This window comes from Leptinotarsa decemlineata, unplaced genomic scaffold (assembly GCF_025532065.1).
Source record: "Leptinotarsa decemlineata unplaced genomic scaffold, Ldec_3_MD MMD2_tig00026354_RagTag_RagTag, whole genome shotgun sequence".
NCBI classification, from domain to species: Eukaryota; Metazoa; Arthropoda; class Insecta; order Coleoptera; family Chrysomelidae; genus Leptinotarsa; species Leptinotarsa decemlineata.
This window is the reverse complement of record NW_027412702.1, coordinates 8,271,186-8,293,887: the sequence shown is the minus strand read 5'-3', so window position 1 is coordinate 8,293,887 and position 22,702 is coordinate 8,271,186. Positions and strand designations below refer to the sequence as shown.

Below are 22,702 nucleotides of genomic sequence, written 5' to 3'. Positions count from 1 at the left end.
ATTGGTGGTACCAAACTGAACCATAAATGCGATGCTTCACTCAACTGACCTTATAGGAGCAGCTTGAGTGAACCAATGCGATGTCATCTTCCTTTACGAAGACGCAATATGTGCGAGAGACAGACGACTCACTCCAAAAGATAACCGAGGCTCTCCAAGGCAGTCAGTTGCAAAGCCAATCTTTAACATCGACCGCCAAACGAGATTCGTCTTCTGTGTTCCTCTGCAGCTTTCACTGCAAGGCAACTAAATGAAACCTGAACCCAAAATCCGTTTTAACCACTCGCTATGGATTTTATCAGTGATGCTAGGCTGAATCACGAATACATTGCTGAGCTCAACTGTCCTTTAATGATAAGCCCGAATAACACAATGCGATGACTTCAACCCTTACGAAGGTCATGTCTGGAATCAACAGAAGACTTTGGGAGCCTCGTTTATCTCTGAAATTCATAGAGGGGATGTCATTGCCTTGTCTTACTCAGACTTGTCCTTTAAGGACAGTTGAGGTCAGCCATGCATGAATGCATAATATGAATGATGCTTAAGAGCCTTCAGAAGTGTAGAGGGTGGCCTTTTCAAGTCCACATTGCATAATTGTACATTTTATAAATTTTTTTCTGAACTCCACCTCCAAAACCGAATCCATACAATTCGTAACTCCTATTTATTTCGTCTGCAACTGCGGCAGACATCATCAACAGTATGTGCGTTGACTGCGAGGCGAAGGTAATATCTCGAAGTCTCAGCAACGACTAACTGGCGAGCTCCATGTTCATTCGAATTTATATTTTCAGAGTGGTGAGGTGCTGGTGGGTATTACTATAAATGTGGTGGTAGGAATGGTAGTGAGGGGTGGGAAGACCATGCGAATGCTCACTCCTGATTGCTCTGATCTTTAGTTGGGCTGTTTCGATAGGTTCACGTTGTTGGCGGGTACGCTGCTGGTTCCGCCAACAATTCTAGTCCCTTTCTGACCTTTTTGGGTAATGTTGACTTTTGTTTATATATTTGGGATGCTTATAGATCTTAATGGCCTTCCTAAGAATTCGTGCGTGGTAATGCATTGAATTAGACAGGCCAGCAGTTTCTTCGAATTTTATCATGAGGTCTATTTCTGCTAGGACATGTTCTGCAGTGGCGGCTTTCTCCGGTTGCCTTATGCGGCAAATGTGTTTGTGTTCTTGTATTCTGATGTTGATCTGCCTTTGGTAGTTACAATATAAACTGAATCACAGGAATAGGAAATCCTGTTAACACCAGCGGATGTCAGTGGCTGTATTTTGTCCTTGGCCGATCTGATAGTATTGTGTAATAGATTAGTTGGTTGGGAAATGGTTTTGATGTTGTAAAGTTTTCCAATGCGGTTCATAACTTCATTTATGTAAGGAAAGTGCCTACCACTGGCGGATGGATCGTGGATCGAACTAATTCTTCTTCCACGATGTAGAGTACTTTTTTGCCCTAAAAATAAATCATTATTTTTATTTATCTGTATTTATGTATCCATATAGAGTTTGTTGTTGAAATAATAATGTTTTATTGAAAGGAAGATTTAATATTTTCTGATACAAAAGTACAGCCAATTTTTCAAACCGGATTCTTCAAACAGTCATTCTCAACAGTTTTAAAGGAGCGGTGCTGAACGCTTATTCTCGAAAGATTTTACCTGGAAATTAACCACCTAGCTGAGAGGACTTCCGATGTCTGAGGAAATTGCGAGTTGCAAGTAAATCTATCGATATTCCTGTATGTGTTTGTCTCAATGTACTGTGAATTTATGAAATTACATAAATTAATTTATGATTAAATATTTGAACCACTACCAAAGGTTATCATTCGTTTCTCGAGAAGCGATTCGTGTTCCTTTGTGTTTCTGTCGTCTGATTATTCGAGCCAATAAAAAACAATGTAGTGCGAAAACATAAATTTGTGAGAGTTTCCCTGTCATCTATTTCAGTTTCCATTCATTGTTACTCACATAAATACATACGTTGAACTATGTTCAATAACAGTGACTTTGAAAATAAAGTGAACTATTAAAGATGAATTGTCACCCAAAGTAAATAAGTTAATTAGTACCTACATGAGCAGATAAACTTGGCAGACAATGCCAAGATATACAAACTTATCATATTGTTTTATGAACTTTGTCAAACAAACTATAAAATTAAAATTAATACTTCTAGTAAGGGTCTAGTGACGTGATTCAAGGAAGAGCAGAGATTGGTTCCTCTAGGAAAGTATCGAAAAAATGAATACGATCACATTTCATTGTTAAACACACTGGGAATCGGGAATCATTGTGGAGGTTAGTAATTTCATTTGGAAAAGTGATTTTAGAATTTATGTTGAGTATTTTTTTCTATTATTGTCAGGAAGGTGATATTTGAAAAGTTGATTTTGTGGCCTCATCAAAACATTATAATGTCAAGTATTATAGCACAGTCAATATTGGTTTCATTTTATCGTTCATTTATTATATGGCAATATGAAAATTTGCAGACAAAGTGAAAGTGTACTGTGATAACATATTGAATAGTCATCAAAAATATTTGTAAACATTTCAAAGAAACCCATTGAATGTTTTAAAAATATGTTCATAATATTTTACATGGAATTTTTAAATTAAAACAATATTATTTCTGTAAACGTTTCCAAAAGGTATTCATCTAATAAAAATTATTCAATTTGCGAAAAATGGAGCATAGAAAAATTATTGTTTTGTTGTTTAATATAACCTCCGTTTTTCCACCAACTGAGTTTCTAGAGTCGGGTAGAACCGCGTCTCTACAAATGTTAAGCATGTGCGTGCATTTCTAGGTACTGCCGAATGCCTTCGAGAGTATATTCCGAAGTTCGCAGAAATGCCGCACCTGCGAAAGATCTGAACGACAAGAAACCGAGGTTCCATTGTAACCAGGAAGCGCTGGAAAGCTTTCAACGTATTGAAGAGGTACTCTCCCAACCCTTGGAGTTGGCACGGCCAGATAATGGTCTTCACGGCTCACAGACTGATTCTAGCCACATAGGAAGATGTCTTGCTTCAAGTGGAACCCCAAATTGAAGCCCTTAGAGTCATCGCGTACAGTAGCGCAAAATTGAACTCTATGGAATGCACATACTATAATGGAATGAAGTGTCTCGCAAATACCATTCGCAGAACGGTCTCGTTACCCTGTTCATCAACAGCTCGAGGTGGAGTACATTCGGGAGGAGAGATAGCCGATATATAAATTATTTACTTTTTTATTGTGGCTTCATCGCGAGAGATGACAGAATTCCCCGATCATCAGATGCTGGAATCCCACCAGGTCCTAGTCATGGTCTTCACGGCTCACAGACGGATTCTAGCCACATAGGAAGCGGTGCTGTCTTGCTTCAAGCGGAACCCCAAATTGAAGCCCTTAGAGTCATCGCGTGCAGTAGCGCAAAATTGAACTCTATGGAATGCACATACTATATTAATGGAATGAAGTGTCTCGCAAATACCATTCGCAGAAAGGTCTCGTTACCCTGTTCATCAACAGCTCGAGGTGGAGTACATTCGGGAGGAGAGATAACCAACTCCCAGACTATTTGTCACGCAACTTCGCAGCAGCACGCGAAACGGATGTTTTTCCAATGTGAGGAGTCTCGGGGACAGGAAGACGAGAACAAACTACTTGCGTATTAGCAGAAGAGTTAGCAGAGATGCTTAATGTTTATGACGTGATCTGTCTGGTAGCGGACGATTCCGGGGTGTTGAACCAAATGCGAAATTGTTTTGAGGAGATCGCCAAGCTTCAGAAAGCTAGTGACACGTGAGGCATTTTCGGATCCCGATCGAGACATCTTGGGCGATGCTAGAATATGAGTAGATAATCCTACATGATTTTACAATGTACGATGAGAATCCTGCAAGTCCCGCAAGAGTCATCCGCAAGACTTACAGTGAAATCGACGCTTGAAAGTCTGAGTATGTCCAAGGGCCCACTGTAATAGAGTTCCTGATACATAATATTTGCTATCATTGGGGGTTTCTGATAACTGACAGGACATGCTTGATAACAATTTTGTCACAGGCATAAAATCAGGATGAGAACGACCCCAGGATATCACCAACAAGGCGAAACCGGTCTATAAAAAGGTTCAGGAGCTGAAGAAGATGCTCCGGGCTGCCCTGATTGGCAAACCCGAGATCCAGTGGGAGCGTTTTCTTCCTGAAATCCTCTTCATTCTGATGGTCCGAGTGTATTCAGCGACCAATATTACTCCCTCTAAATTGTTGTTAGGCTTCGAATTGCCTCGGCCAGGCGACTGGAATTCTTCTTTGTAGACGCAAACCTCAGAACGAGGAACGTGTTTGGGCCAAAGCATTTTCGATTCCCGTCATGCGGAATTGTAAACAAATTAGTTCAGGTTTAGAGGTAGGGTAAGATCCTCCTTACATATGATGTAAGGATCAAGGATATAAGTTAGGGCTTAAGTTTAGTGGGAAACTATGTGAATGCATAAGGCATTATTGTAACCATGAGATTGTTTATTTGTAGTTTGATTTTTTTTAAAGAGCAGTTTCCAGCCTCGGGCCGTTAGAAACTGAATGCCACTCTTTGAAACTAGGCGTGTTACCAACGTCCAAGTGAATGAAATAATTTAAGAAACAAATTGGAAATGAATTCGTGGTAGTTAGGTAGGTCGAATCGCGAAGGAGTGTGTCGAGTAGGTTACGGTCTCTTCCGCGGCGCATTCATCTTATCTAGTTGACAGGGACTTTTCTTTCGATATATAAATTATTTACTTTTTTATTGTGGCTTCATCGCGAGAGATGACAGAATTCCCCGATCATCAGATGCTGGAATCCCACCAGGAGCGGTATGCAGCCTTAGGACTATAGGTCTACAGCAACTCCACGCCATATATATATATATATATATATATATATATATATATATATATATATATATATATATATATATATATATATATATATATATATATATATATACATCCTAATTTGTTCATTTGAAGTACCTACCTAATTTTGTCAACATCCGCAAACAACAGTTGTTGGTATTTTAGAAATACATACCTAATCTAATTATTAACAACAGATTAATCAAAATTTTGACTTATATAACTGAGCTATGATATGAGGGAAAATTTGAATAAACAATACGGCTTGAGCCGCACGTGTTCTCTTGATTGTTTGTAGATAATGAACCTTTGCACAGGGTCGGATTGGGAATGACTTATTCGAATAATATACTTGAATATTTGAAACACAACTATGAAGTACTGGAAAGTACTTGAAAATTGTAATGAAATTTCATGCCAGCTTAGTCGCAAAATTTCCTCAAGGAATGATCCAATATTTTTTAATTATGTTTGCAGGAATCGTTTGTTCAAAGTTGATTCTAGGCCAGAAAGTCTTTAAGGTGGGTAATGTGGAAATATATTTCATATTTTTCGTGTGTTGAAGTCATCTTTTTTATATTGCAGTTTACCGGCCTATATTCAATTCATCAATTGCTTTTTTGAATTCTGTCGACTGTCTGCCCTAAATATTCATCTCATCTGTTAGTTTTTACATGATTTGGAAGTGTGCCTTCATTCTCAAATTAGGCAGATCTCAGCAGCTCAAACATTTTTACCTACCATATTTAACAGCAGTATCTAGAATCATTATAGCTAAAAATGAAATTATTGATTTAAACTAGCCGGTTCTTGATTAAAATCCATACCAGAACTTACTAGTAAAGTGAACTGTGGCATTTTCACAATGAATAGCAAAACACAGCAAGTGTTTTGCTATATCATAGCTTCTTCAAGCATGATAAATAGGCAGAGTCGTACTTGCTCCATTTGCAATATAACCTCTATAATAGTTACTCTTTCCCAGTAAATCATAAAATGTGTTTGCTTCATTCTGAAACAACGAACTGGGAGTAACGTTACCTTTATGAGGAGTCAGTCTTTCCACGTGAATGACTAATGGCCTTCTTCTTGAAGTATTTTTTTTATGATGTACTGTTTGGAACCTTTGGTGAAGTAATGAATATTACTGGAGTTTCGAATTTCGATCACCAAGTGATCATCTTCAAGAGGAAGATAAAACTGTAAACTTCGCGAAACTAAAGCTATTTATGCTATACATAATTAGCCTTATCTATTATTTTACAATATGTCCTTATGTAATGTTTAAATGTTACAGCTATATATAAAATAATTTTCAGCTATATAAAAATACTTCAATGTTATCCTTATTTATACCATAGAGACCTCTTCTAGGTACCTGTGGCTTGAGTGTCTTAAATTAATTTCACAATGTTGCTTTATCTATTAGTCTTAAATTAATTTTACAATGTGTCTTTATGTAATAGTCAGGTAACTCTAATAATTTAAATATTATTTTAACAAGCAATTTGGTATTGGTCCGTCATCGTTATTCATGATATTATTATGTTTACTTATTTCTATAAGACATTTCTCATAGGCATAGATGCCTATTATTATGAATAACGATGAGGGACCAATACCAAATAGCATACTATATAGCTTGTTAAAATAATGTTGTTGGGTTTACTGATTGCTACATAAGGACACATTGTAAATATATTTAGATAGGCAATATTGTGATATTGATTTTTATATAGCTGAAAATTGTTTTATATATATATATATAGCTATAACATTTAAACATTACATAAGGACATATTGTAAAATAATAGATGAGGCTAATTGTAAAATTAATTTAGGGTGGTATACCTGTATGGTTTACCTGCATGATATATCTGTATAGCATAAATAGCTTTAGTTTCGCGAAGTTTCCAGTTTTATCTTCCTCTTGAAGATGATCACTTGGTGATCGAAACACGTGTCGAGGTGTTAAATATAACGATTTAGTGTTGGGAAGAAACTCCAGTAATATTCAGTAATTTTTTTGTCTAACCTCTTTTTCATTAGGTCGTTGGTTTGTTGGTTACATTTGAAAGTTGTCTCGTTGATTCGTGCAATATTTCCAGTTGCTCTCTGATCAACTTCCAGATCTCAATATGCGTTTTCTGGCCTGTAAAGTGGAAGTTAGCTCATTGTTTCTTGAACATCAGTACTATTACCTATTACTACCGTCGGCATTTGTTGCTATCGTTCGTCATGAAAAAGAGTTCTAGAATGCAACTTCCTTGAAAGGGGTTCCTGAAAGAAATTGTGCCTTTTTTTTTGACCCATGGCGTAGATCTTTTTTTTTTTTTAAACTCAAACGTCATATCTTTTACATCAGTCTTTAACATAATGGCGGCGAAGTTGGATGCCAATGATTCCACCAAAGATTAATATGAGTGCCATAACAAATCTATCCTTGACAACCGCACCATATTTGGAAACTATCTGGATATTAATGTGAATTCCATTCTTAGACCAGTAATATGTCAAAAAGTTCAGTGTTATAGTTATGACACGTATTGGATGTCGAAGTGCTTCAATTGCTTTACCTTAGTCCCAGCTGGTGTCAAAGGTCGTGCGTAAATAGAAAAGTGTAATCCAAAATCTCTTTCTTGGTTTATGATGAACTAAAATTAGGAAAAAATTTTGATAAGATAAAATGTCAACTACCTGAGTATATTCATTATTTTCTGTCTGATGTGATTTTTATCAGGTTTCATTTCACAATATAAATTTCTAAATTCACGAACGTTCTGTATCCACAACATTTTTCTCCATCTTCTCAGTATTCACCATTCTGTATAATGTTCCAGATTTGGGGCATAATGAGCATGATTTCTGCCATTTGAAAAAATACATTTAATACTTCGTATTACTTTCCAACAACCTGTAACCTGCTTCTCAAAATTTATCATTTCATATTTTTGTAACACTTTCTGTAAGTTTGTGAAATCTCATACATCCTTGAGTTTACAAACTAATTGCGTTACTAATAGAGAGAAACTTGGAATTCCATTTCAAATAGGTCCGAAGATTGAGTATCGTTTCTGAAATTCCCTTATGCATGAATGTCTTCAATTCGACCTACTGAAATTGTAATAAAAGTTCTGTAACAAACTTCCTTATCCATTCCATTCATCTAAGTCTAAATACGGTGTGTAGGTGGAGCATATGGAGGGGTGTGGAATACAATACTCGTTTCGAAAATATCTTTCATTTATTTGATACTCTAAAATATTATCTGTGACACTACGAAAGATTACCTATCTGAACGCTGATGAAAACTAGTTTGCAATTCGTGAAATTCAACAACATCCTGTCACTGATATTTATAATATTTTTTTATACGAAACTACGAAATTCGAAAGTAAAATCTCTCATCATAACATTGAAGACGTATTCAACATTACTCAAGAATAACAAACGTAAAGAAAATACCCATGTTTGAGGTAAATTAACCCCTTTGGGTAGTTTGTCTTAGCCGAAATACTTTTTCCATTATTTTTTTGTTAACATACGTAAACGTAAAAAAAAATTTTGTCAATGGTAATATTGTAAATATGTACCACTCAAATACCTTCAACAGAAATCTTGATCAAAACGGGTCTGGTTAGTTTTTACAAAGTCATTAACAATCTTTAAGAGTTAGGAATTAACACTTTTATCTTATCAGTAGTATCAACTCTGCTTTTTCTTTCAGTGTGAATCTGACTTGAAAAAATGAAAATGAAATGCTAATACTTCGTGCGCAGCGAATATTCTTTGTTGTTTATAAAAAATGCGAGTGCAAATCAGTTGGGAACACACAGAACCAGTTGTCGGTGTATAGTTTGATGTCACCATTACCACTTTAATACATATCGCGAATCCTTGTGAAGTTATTAACACTTAACTAAGTTACAGTGGCACCCAAACCATGTACCGGCAGCTACCAATTATTCTCTCTTCATTTGATAATAACATAGCGGTTCAAAAGTAAATAATATCAAATAACCTGGGTATTTACAGATGGATCCAGAGAAGGATGTAGACGTTAGAAGTGAAGAACAAAAATATTTAATGGATGATGGAGTTTTCATAATATCCAAAAATGAACGAAATGACGTTACTATCACGTGGCGAGACACTTTGAAACAGGTATGACAAATCGGGCCCTTTGACTTAATATTTACCTATCCTTTGTCTGTGAAATGATAGAAAAATTTGTTATGTAATAATCTAATCACTTCCAACATTACATTTGTTCAATTTGATCATGTTGTTCTCCAGCAAAAAACCCTTTCTTCAGATTTTTACTAAGTAGAAGTAGGTATCTTTTATCGTTATCAAAAATTGAGAATGTATCTCCATCAACTAATAGCTGGGTAGTTGTTTCACATTATCAAAACACACATACACACACACACACAAACAAAACAATTTATCTGGTTCTTTGAAAGTAAGGTACCATCTAGTAGCTGAAAGATATGTGACTATATTCAATGAACCCTTTCGTGAGCAATAAAAAGTCGGTATTAATATTATTTATTTTCCAACTTCTGGTATGACAATTGGAAGCTTAATGGTTATATTATATTAAGCATGAAAACGAACTATTTTATTTTATTTTGGAAAACTACTTAAGTCTGTTTGCTATTGATAGAGAGCCCTCATAAATCTGGAATATATGCGTAGTTGGTGAAAATGATTCGATAACGTTCTATAATGCTCATCAAAAAGTAGGCACCCTATGGAAAATTTTTAATTATTGATTTTCTCACAAAAGTTGGTTCATCATCACATCATTAATCATCAGTTCGGGTATTTGAGTAGTTTTTGGAAGACAAGCAATCTCATATTTCTAAATGATGAAGATATATATATATATATATATATATATATATATATATATATATATATATATATATATATACAAATCGAAAATGAAACAATTAGTGGACATAACATATATAACATTATAATATTATAATATTATAACATTATAACATTATAATATTATAACATTATAATTGACTACATGTATCTGAAAGTCAAGGAATGGTTAAAAGTGATATTTTTAAATTCTGTTCGCTGAAGGAACGGTGTGATTTGTTTTTTCTATACATCCTTTAAGTGAGATGATACCAAAAATAAACATCAAAAACAAATAAAATGTATTTGATTGCTAGTAAATAGATGAGTATTTGAAAATAACTCACTTATACTGGTGTCTTTTGACCAGTATTAGTCAGTCTCATATTTATATATATTTCAATATTGAATTTTACAAAAAGGATTTGAAGCTTTATATCTTCTATTACTAATTAATTACTATTACTATTAATTATCTGCGAGCGCTTTCGACAGTTGGTAGTACTGTCATCTTCTAGGCACTCCTCAAACTAAACTTGTCATCCTGTCGTCTGCCTCTTTATACGGTCAGAGCGTCTCAACTCAGGTATTTCAGGTACTTTAGGTAAATTTGCCTGTATTTGTACTGCATCAGGTACTCTTCTTTGTGTTAGATCTTCTCTAGGAATGTGTATGGTTTTGTTTAATAAATTGAATGTGAGGTCTTGTTGTGTTTTGATTTGTACTTGTTCCTCGATAAGTGATTTATGACTGTTAAATTTATGGATGTTCAAGTTTTCCCAAATGTCCATGCGGTTTCCCTTGTTGACTTGTTTTACGAGTTTTATGTTCTCTGGTGGGGGGAAATTATGTTTGTTTTGTATGGCGTGTGTTGCGAGGTTTGATTTATATACTATTGGATTTATGTATGCCTTTTTGTGTTCATTGTACCTTTGGATTAGTTTTTTCTTGGTTTGGCCGATATAGAATTTGTTGCAGTCCGAGCATTGTATACTGTATATCCCGTTTTGGTCTTTGTCTTCTTCTTTTTCATAGTTGTTTATTTTTTGTGTTATCTTCGTGTTCGACTTGTATGTGATGTTGATGTTCAGTGGTTTGAAGATGTTTGTTAGTTTTTTGGTTTGGTGTCCTACGTACGTAAATGCTGTCCATCGTTGTGTTGTTTTGTCTGTTGGGGTGGCTTGATCCTTATTCTGTATTTTTTGTTTGATTATGTTTTCTAGTTTGTCTATTGTCTTCTGGTGTATCCGTTTTCGTTCGCTATTTGGTATATGACTTTCCGTTCTTTGTTTCGGGCTTCATTGAGTGGTATCCTTAACATTCTATATATGAATGCGTTATAGGCAGCCATTTTGTGTGATGGTGGATGGTTTGAACTTGCGGGTATGGTGGAGCTTGTTTGTGTAGGTTTCCTGTATATTGCCATTTGAAATTGTGTTTTGTTGTGGTTATATCCTATGGTTATGACCAGGTAGTTAAGTTTTGAGTTGTGTTCTTCCTCAATGCTGAAACATAGTTTTTGATTTATTTCGTTAATTTCTTTTTTTATTTGTTCTACTCTTATTCCATTGTTTTGTGATATGTTCAGTCCATCGTCAACGTATCTGAACCATTCTCCTTTTTCATCATGTGTTTTTATTATTGTTAAGATTTTCTCATCTATGGTTTGCAGGTATATTTCGGATATAATGCTAGATAGTGGGGATCCCATCGCTAATCCATCTGTTTGTTTATAAATTTTCCCTTCAGATTCGAAATAATTTTGATTAAGTATTGTATTTAGACAGTGTTCCATTTGGTTAATGTAGGTTTTGTCTATGTTTTGGTGTTTTAGTTTCTCAGATATGATGTTTATACTTTCGTTGACTGGTATGTTGGAGTACATGTTTTTTATGTCGAACGAGAACAGTTTAGTGTTCGGACTGACATTTGTCGTAGAGATTCTGTCTGTGAGTTCCATTGAATTTTTGATGCTGTGGTCGTTGTTCCTGTTGATTTTGTTTTTCAGTTCGTCGGCTAACAAATAATCAAAAAACCAGAAAAGACTCCGGAGAAACCAGCAATCACGAAAGCCATCAAATAAATAAATAAATAAATAAATATATCTAGAAAGGTTAATGCAGTCAATCTGCTGGAAAATTGAATTGAAATCAATATGGGAATGATCAAAAAGTACTTATCTATTTATTTATTTATATATATATATATATATATATATATATATATATATATATATATATATATATATATATATATTTATATATATATATATAAATATATATATATATATATATATATATATATATATATATATATATATAAGGTTTGTTTTTTAAATGGGATTATTTTCAGATTTTAGCATGCTGTATAGCAAATACCATAGTTATTCAGGCTGGAGTTAATATGGCCTTCAGCGCAGTTTTACTTCCACAGTTGAATGGGACCAAGAGTGATATAAATATATCCAAATCACAATCCTCCTGGATAGGTAAGAAATGTTTTTTTGTTACTTAACTTTTTTTCTTTTCGATATCAGCGGTGTCATCTACTAAGGTCATTAGCTTAGTGTTTATATTGGTAGCTCCCCGAGAATCTAGGAAGGATAATGACTCTCCTTGGAAAACAATCTGATTGTTTCTTGAGACAGTTGGGCCCAACGATACCTACATTTGTTGCTCAGCCTTGCACGAATGCTTTGTTTTTGTGATTTTTAGTTTTTGGTCTCGACTTTCATCTTGTTATCTGATGGATTGTGGACGCTTCAGAGAAAATAAAAAATCAATTTCTCATCCGACGGTCAATATTGAAGCTTGGTTTTGCAACAGATCATCGTGGGAACCCTTGTTTATCTTGAATAAGCTTGTTTTTTTGAATTTCCCGTCAATAGCATCGATGACGTTTCCATAAAGGAAAATGGCAATGCTTACTTTTACCTAATTAGGTTTAGACTTTTTACTTTTTGGTATAAGAACATTGGTGTAGAGACCTATCTATCTTCATACGAGTAGTTCCGATCTTTCCTTTTTTTTCTTTGGTTCCTTACTAACCTCGGAAATCTATTTCGAAACCTTTTCTTACTTTTGCCGTAAGCCTTTTCCACTTTGTCCTCTGGTTTCCAACATACGTTATGCCTTTCTGAAGATAGTTAACATTCATCCAAACAAGTGTATATCTTCATTGGCACGCGCGTCAGACTTACTAGTAGCACTTCGCCATGAGCATGACTCTATGCATTCAGAATGTTTGGTTCTTAATAAGTACATATTGATAATGGCTTTTATACACTTTGCTTCTTTTCTTTGATGTTTCGATTGTCACTCTTGTACGAAAGCGTAGAAGGGCCAAAGATTATTTGTTTATTTGATCCACCATAATTTCGACTTAAAAGTCGAAATTTCAACTTTTATCTCGTAATTTCGACTTTTATTTCGTAATTTCGACTTTTATCTCGTAATTTCGACTTTTATCTCGAAATTTCGACACTCTTTTCTAATCACTTCGACAGTGCTCAAATTTTCTCATAGTGATATATATTTTAAGAAGAAATATGACAGAAACCGGTTTTATTGAATATTCGAAGGCTACTCATTTTTTGATTGAATGTTCGGCAACCATTCTGCTCCAGTTAGTTTTTTTGCGTCATTAGGTCTCTATGATTTTTCGAAACGAGGAGAGAAAACCCATACCTAAGAAATGAACATTGTATCTCTTCGAAGAACATACCGACAGTATTAGTTGGTTGCCATTGCAAAATGTGTTTCTACATGACGTTTAAGATATGAATGTATAGAGTATTCTTTCAAAATGTTTCTAAATGTCTACTAGAAATTCCTTCAGCTGTAGTGAAAAACTGAATTTCAGATAAGTTTTGATAATGAAGTAAGAATATTACTGATCAAATTGATTTACTATGATGAGGAACTAATATTTTGGCCAAAGTCTACTCGTGCGGAAATCATTTACTTTTTCAAAAAGGTACTGAATAATATCAATGCATAATTATCAATCTAAAATTTATTGAAATAATATAAAATTCACTTCTCAGGTTAATGTATTAATTAATTGTGGCCTAAGGATCTAGGGATCTAGTGTAATTATTTTTTCTGCATAAAAATTGAACATAATTTCCAAAAATCTTCATCACAGGCTGTCTAGGGATATGTATACTTCGACGAAAAATGTTTAAAAGCGAATGATGGAATCTTGATGAGGTGATCTGTAACTCCATAAAGGGAAGGCATCGCATACAATATACTTGCTCCCTGCTGGAGCAATAGCATTTCTTGTTTTCCGTATTCTATGAATACTCCATTCAAAACATACTCGATCAAGATCACTCTGAAATAAAAATTATTATTAAAATTTCATTAAAAACAACTTATCTCTTACTTGTACTAATGGTATGAAACAGACTTGTCCGAAAAAGATGCATCAAATAAATGGTCTTCTATTAGGGTTCGAAATAAATTCATCCAGTATTGTGCATTATGTTTATATGTAATATAGACCACCAAGATTCTATCCTTTGATTGTGCATGCTTTTTCCATACAAAAAAAAATGGTCGATTTGTTGATTCAGTAAATACTTCATGAAAGGCTTTTTGTATCCTCTCCATTACTTCATTTTCAGTGCCCATATCGGTTTGTAAAATTCTGGGACATCCAAAAATTTGAATCGGCAGCTAAACGAACATCAGAGAGAAATCAATTTGTATTATACAATTCTATTGCTTTGATCATGACGAATGTGACGATGATATGATCTTCAAAATTACAAATTTTTTCGAGTGTGAAGATGAGGAATAATAAATAGTGTGGTAAAATTTAATGAAATATCATAGACATGAGCATCTACATAAATGTACATTAAACTGAAATATTTGTTCTTGTTTCAACATCAGTTGGAAATGATTATTGTTGAAATTATTGATTGATTCAGAGTTACTGATTATTTCTAACCTTAGGGTAGCTTGAAGTTGATTCCACTTTCAACCACATATTTCCATTGAAATTTCCACGAATCTCCTGTTAACATCACATCGTAGTAAATTATAATGCACTCAAGGAACCATATTTCTACTTTTGCCAGAAGAAAGTCGAAATTTCAAGATCAAAGTCGACATTTCAAAATGAAAGTCGAAATTATGAGATAAAAGTCGAAATTACGAGAAAAAAGTCAAAATTACGAGATAAAAGTCGAAATCACGAGATAAAAGTCGAAATTACGAGATAAAAGTCGAAATTACAATATAAAAGTCGAAATAACGAGATAAAAGTCGAAATTACGAAATAAAAGTCGAAATTACGTGAAAAAAGTCGAAATTACGAGATAAAAGTCGAAATTACGAGACAAAAGTCGAAATTACAATATAAAAGTCGAAACAACGAGATAAAAGTCTAAATTACGAGATAAAAGTTGAAATTTCGACTTTTGAGTTGAAATTATGGTGAATCAAATAAACAAATAATCTTTGGCCCTTTTACGCTTCCGTACTCCTGTGATCTCGAACCCTTGAATTTTTTGCCCCATTTGATAAATAATTTGACTCACGATGTTGCTATTTATAAGAAAAATGTTACCCCAATATATGCATAAATCGTTGGCTTTAATGTCGCCTGAACATACAAGATATTTGCAAACATCTACTAGATTATAATTATTCTATTGTATTTATCCATATCCTTAGACATTTCCGCACTTGTAATATTTTGTAACGACTGTGACGTTGTTTATCTAGTATGTTTTACCACCAGTTCAGGACCTGACACCAAAATGTGATAATATGAAAATTTTGGTCTAGTTCGGGAATGAGAATTCTTTGAGCCGTAAAAAAATCTCTTAATAAATCAATTAATCATTGAAGAAAATTGAAATATTGTATGATATATTATGTATCTAATGATCTAAGAACAAATATATCAGGTACCACCAAAAAGTAGTTTTTTCGTGTATTTATAATTTTAATTTGACTATGAAAATAGGGTTCCTCGCGGCTGTTACGGCATGCGCGCGCTGCCGCTAAAGAGAGTTTATCAAGGAAATATTTTTTTTATAACTTAAAATTTCATTTAAAAAAATCTAGTATCTTCTTAACACTTCAATGAATCAAGTCCCGTAGGAAAAAGTTTTACCACCATTTTTCAAAAAGTTATTCAATTGTTAATTAACAAATTTTTTCCCAATCTCCGTTGGCATAAATAAAATATAATATAAAAAGGGTATAAATAATTGGCTTATAAATTTTAAACTTCGTGAAGCCCTTTTGATATATGCTTCATAATATCCTGCGATAAAAGTTCATAAAAATTTATTAATTTGTTAATTAGGATTTTTATAACTATTGCAAAATGAAATATCTAAAAATTGCTGATAATTATTTTTTTCAATTGATATTTAGCTATGTCTGTTTTCACATTAAACAGTGGCAGTTATTAACATAGGATATGATTTTTTTCGTAATTTGTTTATTAAATTGTTTCAAATAAATATTTTTGAAAAAAATGTCTTTGCTTTTTTATTTTCATTTTTAACTGTTTAAAATCGATTTTTTCATATTTAGATTGTTTAAATAATTAGTTAAGAAATAATTTTGCTTTTAAAAATCATAATTTATCCTCTTGAATAACAAAAAAAATTCAAAAATATTGAATTTCTCTATTTGACAATTTTAAATATTTGATTTTGCAATAATTATAAAAAATCATAATTAACAAATTAATAAATTTTTATGAACTTTCATCGCAGGATCGTATGAAGTATATACAGGGTGTCCCTGGACTTCCTCTTTTCCTCTCGGGAATGTATAGATGGGGTCAAAATATCACCAGTACTTCATATAACTTTTTTTCCTAAAATCCTTCGTTACCAAGTAACGGGCCCTCGAAGTTACAAAATGAAAAATGTTTTTCTTTGATAACTTTTCAAGTGAATATTCAAAATCATCCAAATTTTGGTAATTGACTAAACAAATGAATTCCTTCGATGAGCTTTCATGCAGGAGTCAGTTGTTTTGCTACAAAGTCAGGAACGGACTACCCCCGATGGTCCACACCCCAAAACTTTGAAATGACAGATATTTTTCAATATTTTTCAACAAATTAAGGTTACTTGGACAATTTTATGAATAAAAGTACTCGTGTGGAAAGTCGATCGGAGCAACGAGTCTTGATAAAAATGTAGTTTCACTCGACGACATCAAACCCGCTCGTCCACCATTATTTGAAATGAATAATTATCAAAGCAGAAATAATAATGATAACGTTAATTCAACAACATTTATCCTGAGATGTCTACCATTATTCGAAAATATTAGTTTTTAAGGAAAATGGAAATGATAGGTAAAATGTTCATAACGAATTTTTATAATGCAAACACGTTTAACTAACGAAACTCAAGAGCCTCAAGAGCAAACAGAAATGAAAAATCCGCTACAGAAACTGCTCGATATGACCACCTTCTCTCTCTATTCGTTTTCTTAGTCTGCGAAGACACCCTCTCTGTACTTGAAATAGCATTCCAGGGTCGTTTCGTATGGCTTCACAATGTAATGTTATTCTATTCAACAATGCATCTCTTGTGTGAATAGGTGTAGCGTAAACAAGGCTTTTTAGATGCCCCCACAGAAAGAAATCCAATGGATTTAAATCCGGAGACCGCGATGGCCATGAATATGGCCCACCTCTACCAATCCATCTATTGTGGAAAATATGGTTCAGATGGTCACGCACAATCAAACTAAAATGAGGAGGAGCGTCATCATGCATAAACCACATATCTCTTCGGGTTTGCAATGGGACATGTTCCAAAAGTCCATTCAAATCGTCCTGAATGAACTCCAAATAACGTTCTCCATTCAATCGGTCCTGTAGAACGAATGGTCCTATAAGATGGTTTCCTATGATACCAGCCCAAACATTCACGTTGAATTTCCATTGGTGTTTGGTTTGCAATATCCCATGGGGATTTTCTTCGGCCCATATATGGAGATTATGAGACTTGATAACTCTATCTCTACTGAAACCTGCTTCATCAGTGAATAAAACTCGATTAATAAAAGTCATATCCTCTCTTTGCCTATCCATGAACCAATTGGCATATTCCAGTCGTGCTGGAAAATCTTGAGGTGTCATGGCATGTACCTTCTGGATGTGAAATGGGTGGAGCAGTTGTTCCCTAATTATTCTATGAATAGTGGACTTGGATGTATGGAATTGTTCTGATAGATTTCTGATGCTCATTGAAGGATCATCAGCGACGGCTTCCAAAATATTTTCCTCCAATACAACGGTACGTACAGTCCTAGGAGCGCCCTCACCACCTCGTTTTGGCAAAACTGTACCTACAATAATATCGAAATAAAACAACGTGCTCAAATTAATTATCAATTATTACATACCTGTCTCCCTCAAGCTGCGATCGACACGCTCGAATGTTTCTCTTGACGGTACCGTTCGATTGGGAAAATGCTCGGAATACAGACGACGAGCTTCTTCAGCATTACAAAATGCTCGTCCATAAAATACATGCATATCTGCATATTCATTGAATGTAAACTGTTCGACCATATCAAAAAAATTCAAAATATCCTATAGAATATTGACAATACAATGATAGTCATATGACAACGCACCACTCAACAAAACAAAATCGCATTCCAGTTTCTCATTTTTTATCAAAACTTTCTAAAAGGTTTTTTTGTCAACATCTGTGAAAGGAATGGAACATAATTATTCCCTGGATATTTTTCACCTGATCATGTGCAGCCGTTTTTGTAGTTCATTCGTTTGCTTTTTATTAGTATAGTAAATATTTTTTCCGATGTGCGTTTTTTCAGCTGAATTTAGATTCGTGTTAAAGAATTTCTCCCATAAAATTATAATTATCAGTGAAACTCCTCAACAGTTTAGCTGTGAAGAAGAATTTGAAACATTCGAATGTTGAGTTTCATGAGATTCAGATAACTGATCAACACGAAACGTGATCATTCCACACGTATTATGTACATACAAAATATGGAATGAATTCGATATTTCATAGTAGAGTAGCTTGTTAGTTTAAAAACACCACGAATCTACAGAACTTGATATTTCTTTTGAAAAAATATCTGCTATCACAATTGTGACTTAAACTTCCATATAGGTACTGTACTTTTTGTTTACGACTTCATTTTAGCATACTTTGTATTATTCCTGTTATAAATGTTGTTGAATTAATGTTATCATTATTATTTCTGCTTTGATAATTATTCATTTCAAATAATGGTGGACGAGCGGGTTTGATGTCGTCGAGTAGAACTACATTTTTATCAAGACTCGTTGCTCCGATGGACTTTCCACACGAGTACTTTTATTCATAAAATTGTCCAAGTAACCTTATTTTGTTGAAAAATATTGAAAAATATCTGTCATTTCAAAGTTTTGGGGTGTGGACCATCGGGGGTAGTCCTTTCCTGACGTTGTAGCAAAACAACTGACTCCTGCATGAAAGCTCATCGACGGAATTCATTTGTTTAGTCAATTACCAAAATTTGGATGATTTTGAATATTCACTTGAAAAGTTATCAAAGAAAAACATTTTTCATTTTGTAACTTCGAGGGCCCGTAACTTGGTTACGAAGACTTTTAGGAAAAAAAGTTATATGAAGTACTGGTGATATTTTGACCCCATCTATACATTCCCGAGAGGAAAAGAGGAAGTCCAGGGACACCCTGTATATATAACAAAAAGGCTCCACGAAGTTTAAAATTCATAGTCCAATTATTTATACCTTTTATCCCATTATTCATATCAACGGAGATTGGGGAAAAAATTGTTAGTTAACAATTGAATAACTTTTTGAAAAATGGTGATAAAACTCTTTTTCTACGGGGCTCGATTGATTCAAGTGTTAAGAATATATTAAATTTTTCCAAAATTTTTAAAATGACATTATATGTTGTAAAAAAATTATTTCTTTTGATAAACTCTCTTTAGCGGCAGCGCGCGCATGCATTTTCAACGTCAAATTAAAATTATAAATAATGGAGATAGAGTTTCGGGAGTTGGGACTTTTTTATCGGAACTTTTCTCCTCTTTAACGAGCTTTTTTCAAAATTGCTTAAATATTAATATTTTTTGAGTTATTAACGAAAAACTAAATACCATTTTTTATTTTGTTATTAACAATTGCAATTTTTTACCTGTACCAAAATCCTTCAATAACATTTTCCTAGAGGTGATCCCGAATCGAATGAGCTATCCCTCATATTTTTAGGACCTTTATCTCTATTTTTCATGTTTTTGAACTTGTTGATTAGACTGAAGTGTGTGTGTTTCAAAGTCTACATGAAAAAACCAAAAATCTCGGTATTTCAAAACATCAAGTGTGCTACATTTTTTGGAAAGGATATGTTAAGCTCTATTGAAATATGGCGGAATATACAGGGTGTCTCATTGAAAAATAGTTTTCCATTAACAACTATGATATCCCATTTGAAAAAATAAGTATTTAAACCATTGAATTCTACGTAAAAAGGGCTTTGGAAACGTTTTCATAGAAACAAGTCCTTTTTGACAGGAAGAAAGTTACAGTAAATTTTCGAAAATGCACATTTTCGAAAAACAGGCTGCAACTCATAAACAATGATAGATGTCAATATGCGGTTTTCCCCACTAGGTTTGTCATAAAACTTGAACCTCAGACTCAGCTATTAGTTTTCATCTATTTAGTTTGAAAACAGGAGTCTGCCTTCAAAAGTATCCAATTTGGCCCACTCTGTACATATTTGTTATTTTTCAGCAAGTATCGTAGCAATAGCATTGCCGCTAGGAGCTTTGGTAGTTGGACCATTGATGGACAGATATGGTAGAAAAAAAGTGTGTTTCCTAGCAAGCATCCCTTTCACAGTTGCGTGGGTATTACAATACTACGCAAACTCCGTTTGGCACATATACTTGGCGAGAATTATATCAGGATTTAGTGCAGGTATGTCAAATGAAAAAAAAATTCCAAACGAAGGATTTTTAATTTTGAAAACTAGTTATTACCATATCACGATGATTGAAAAAACTTTATAAAATAAAAATGAATTGGGTGAAGAAAACTATCTCCAAAGAAAACAATTTTGAAATATGTTTCGATTTTAGGATTAACTACAGTATCTTTGGTTTATGTTAGTGAAATCTCCCATCCTGAAATGAGACCGATGTTATTGAATTTGAATAGCGTTTTCGTTGCCTTTGGAATACTTTTAACGTGCCTTTTTGGTGAGTATCATAATGAATGAATAAGTAAAGAAATATCTTCACAACAGAACCACTAATGCTGTTTTTCACTCAGTACGCCATTTCTATTTACCTATTATGTTTTATGTGATGTTTATCCAATACCGATAAATAATACTGAGGTTTTGGTATATATTTACATTTCTTTGATTTTGTTTGATTTTCCTGTTGTTGAAATGCCTGTATCTTTTCAATCACTAATTTTTTCTGAAAAATTTAATACTTTCGATATTTCAGGATTATGGTTCAACTGGAGAACAATGTCTTTTCTTTATTTTTGTTTTGTCGTGTTGATATCAGCTCTTATTTTGATCATTCCTGAAAGTCCTCATTGGCTGACAGTTTTCAAGAACGATCCCCAAGGTACAGCGAACTCATTAACTTGGATCTACAGTAATAATTTGGTAATTTATTTTACTGAACAAATCCACTTCTCAAAATAATATTCATTTTTTTAAGGTATTTGAACATGAATTTCAAAGAATTTCCAGCACGAAGAAACATACAACTGAGAACAAATCTGTTTTTCGTAGAATAAAAAGCGACCTGAACATGTGTATGGAGCCAATAGTGTATAAACCTCTCATCATATTACTGATCATATTCATTTTCCAACAGCTGTCTGGCGCATATGCTATTGTCTTTTATGCTGTAGATCTATTTCGTGAAATCGGAGGTCGTTTTCGAAATAGTCTGAACGAATATGTAGCATTGGCTGTTTTGGGAACAATAAGATTTGTAATGTCTATCATATCAGCCCTGATTTCAAAGAAAGTGGGAAGGAGGCCTCTGATGTTCATATCTGCCCTAGGAATGAGTGTTACAAGTCTAGTAGCTGGCTTGTACATGTGCTTGACGTTGGTGCCAAAGGACGTCTATGAAGAAATGAATATTACAAAAGATCTTTCCCATAAAAACGTAACTTTGTATTGCATATTAGGTTATGTATGTTTTAGTTCACTGGGATATTTCGTGATTCCTTGGACTTTAATCGGGGAATTGCTCCCAGTGAAAGCTAGGGGAAAGTTAGGGGGTTTAATTGTGTCACTAGCTTATGTAATGATGTTCGTGATGCTCAAAATATTTCCATTTTTGTTAGATATTATTAGTCTAGATTATTTATTCTATATTATGTCCGTCATTAATTTGTTCGGATTTGCATTTTTGTATATATTTTTGCCAGAAACGTTGGGAAAAACGTTTTCTGACATAGAAAAATTCTTCACTAGAGATTAAAGAAATAGTTACGTTTAACATGTAATAAATTTTCACTCACTTTTTGACAAGGCACCCCTCAATTATATGCCGATTTTAGATATTCATTTTGAAATCTAATAAATTGGATTGTAAACGGGTGCAATTTAATTGAATAAAATCCAAAACTATAGGAACGCACCCAGGATTTTTGCGACGCGGAAGGAGGCTGCGCCCTTGGAGCCTGAATATATTGAATTTACCAACTGTTTCAATTTTTATAACATTATAATTGACTGCATGTATCTGAAAGTCAAGGAATGGTTACAAGTGATATTTTTTAATTCTGTTCGCTGAAGAAACGGTGTAATTTGTTTTTTCTATACATCCTTTAAGTGAGATGATATCAAAAATAAACATCAAAAACAAATAAAATCTATTGATTGCTAGTAAATAGATGAGTATTTGAAA

General features: G+C 33.7%; 1 protein-coding gene and 2 long non-coding RNA genes across 4 annotated transcripts in view; 1 reads left to right on the top strand and 2 right to left on the bottom strand.

The window, feature by feature from the left end:
* The first annotated feature begins 1,910 nt into the window (after positions 1 to 1,910).
* Positions 1,911 to 22,388, top strand: LOC111507674 (facilitated trehalose transporter Tret1). Of its 2 annotated transcripts, XM_074184492.1 has the most exons (8): positions 1,911 to 2,311; positions 5,374 to 5,417; positions 8,932 to 9,060; positions 12,127 to 12,262; positions 20,553 to 20,738; positions 20,900 to 21,019; positions 21,275 to 21,441; positions 21,497 to 22,388. In XM_074184492.1, the coding sequence occupies exons 3-8, from the start codon at positions 8,932 to 8,934 to the stop codon at positions 22,271 to 22,273; spliced, it is 1,515 nt and encodes a 504-aa protein (XP_074040593.1). In that variant the 5' UTR covers positions 1,911 to 2,311; positions 5,374 to 5,417; the 3' UTR covers positions 22,274 to 22,388. The 2 variants fall into 2 exon arrangements, with proteins under 2 accessions (XP_074040593.1, XP_074040592.1); XM_074184491.1 differs by lacking the exon at positions 5,374 to 5,417.
* On the bottom strand, positions 6,862 to 8,617 carry LOC141486463 (uncharacterized). The gene is made up of 3 exons (XR_012467857.1): positions 8,501 to 8,617; positions 7,098 to 7,550; positions 6,862 to 7,048 (listed from the first exon to the last, which is right to left on the bottom strand). It is a non-coding gene; the product is annotated as an uncharacterized lncRNA (long non-coding RNA).
* The window catches only part of LOC141486464 (uncharacterized), a 47,177-nt gene continuing 38,245 nt past the window's right edge, over positions 13,771 to 22,702 (bottom strand). Inside the window, exon 2 of the long non-coding RNA XR_012467858.1 lies at positions 13,771 to 14,112. This is a non-coding gene — a long non-coding RNA (uncharacterized lncRNA). The remainder of the gene's footprint in view (positions 14,113 to 22,702) is intronic.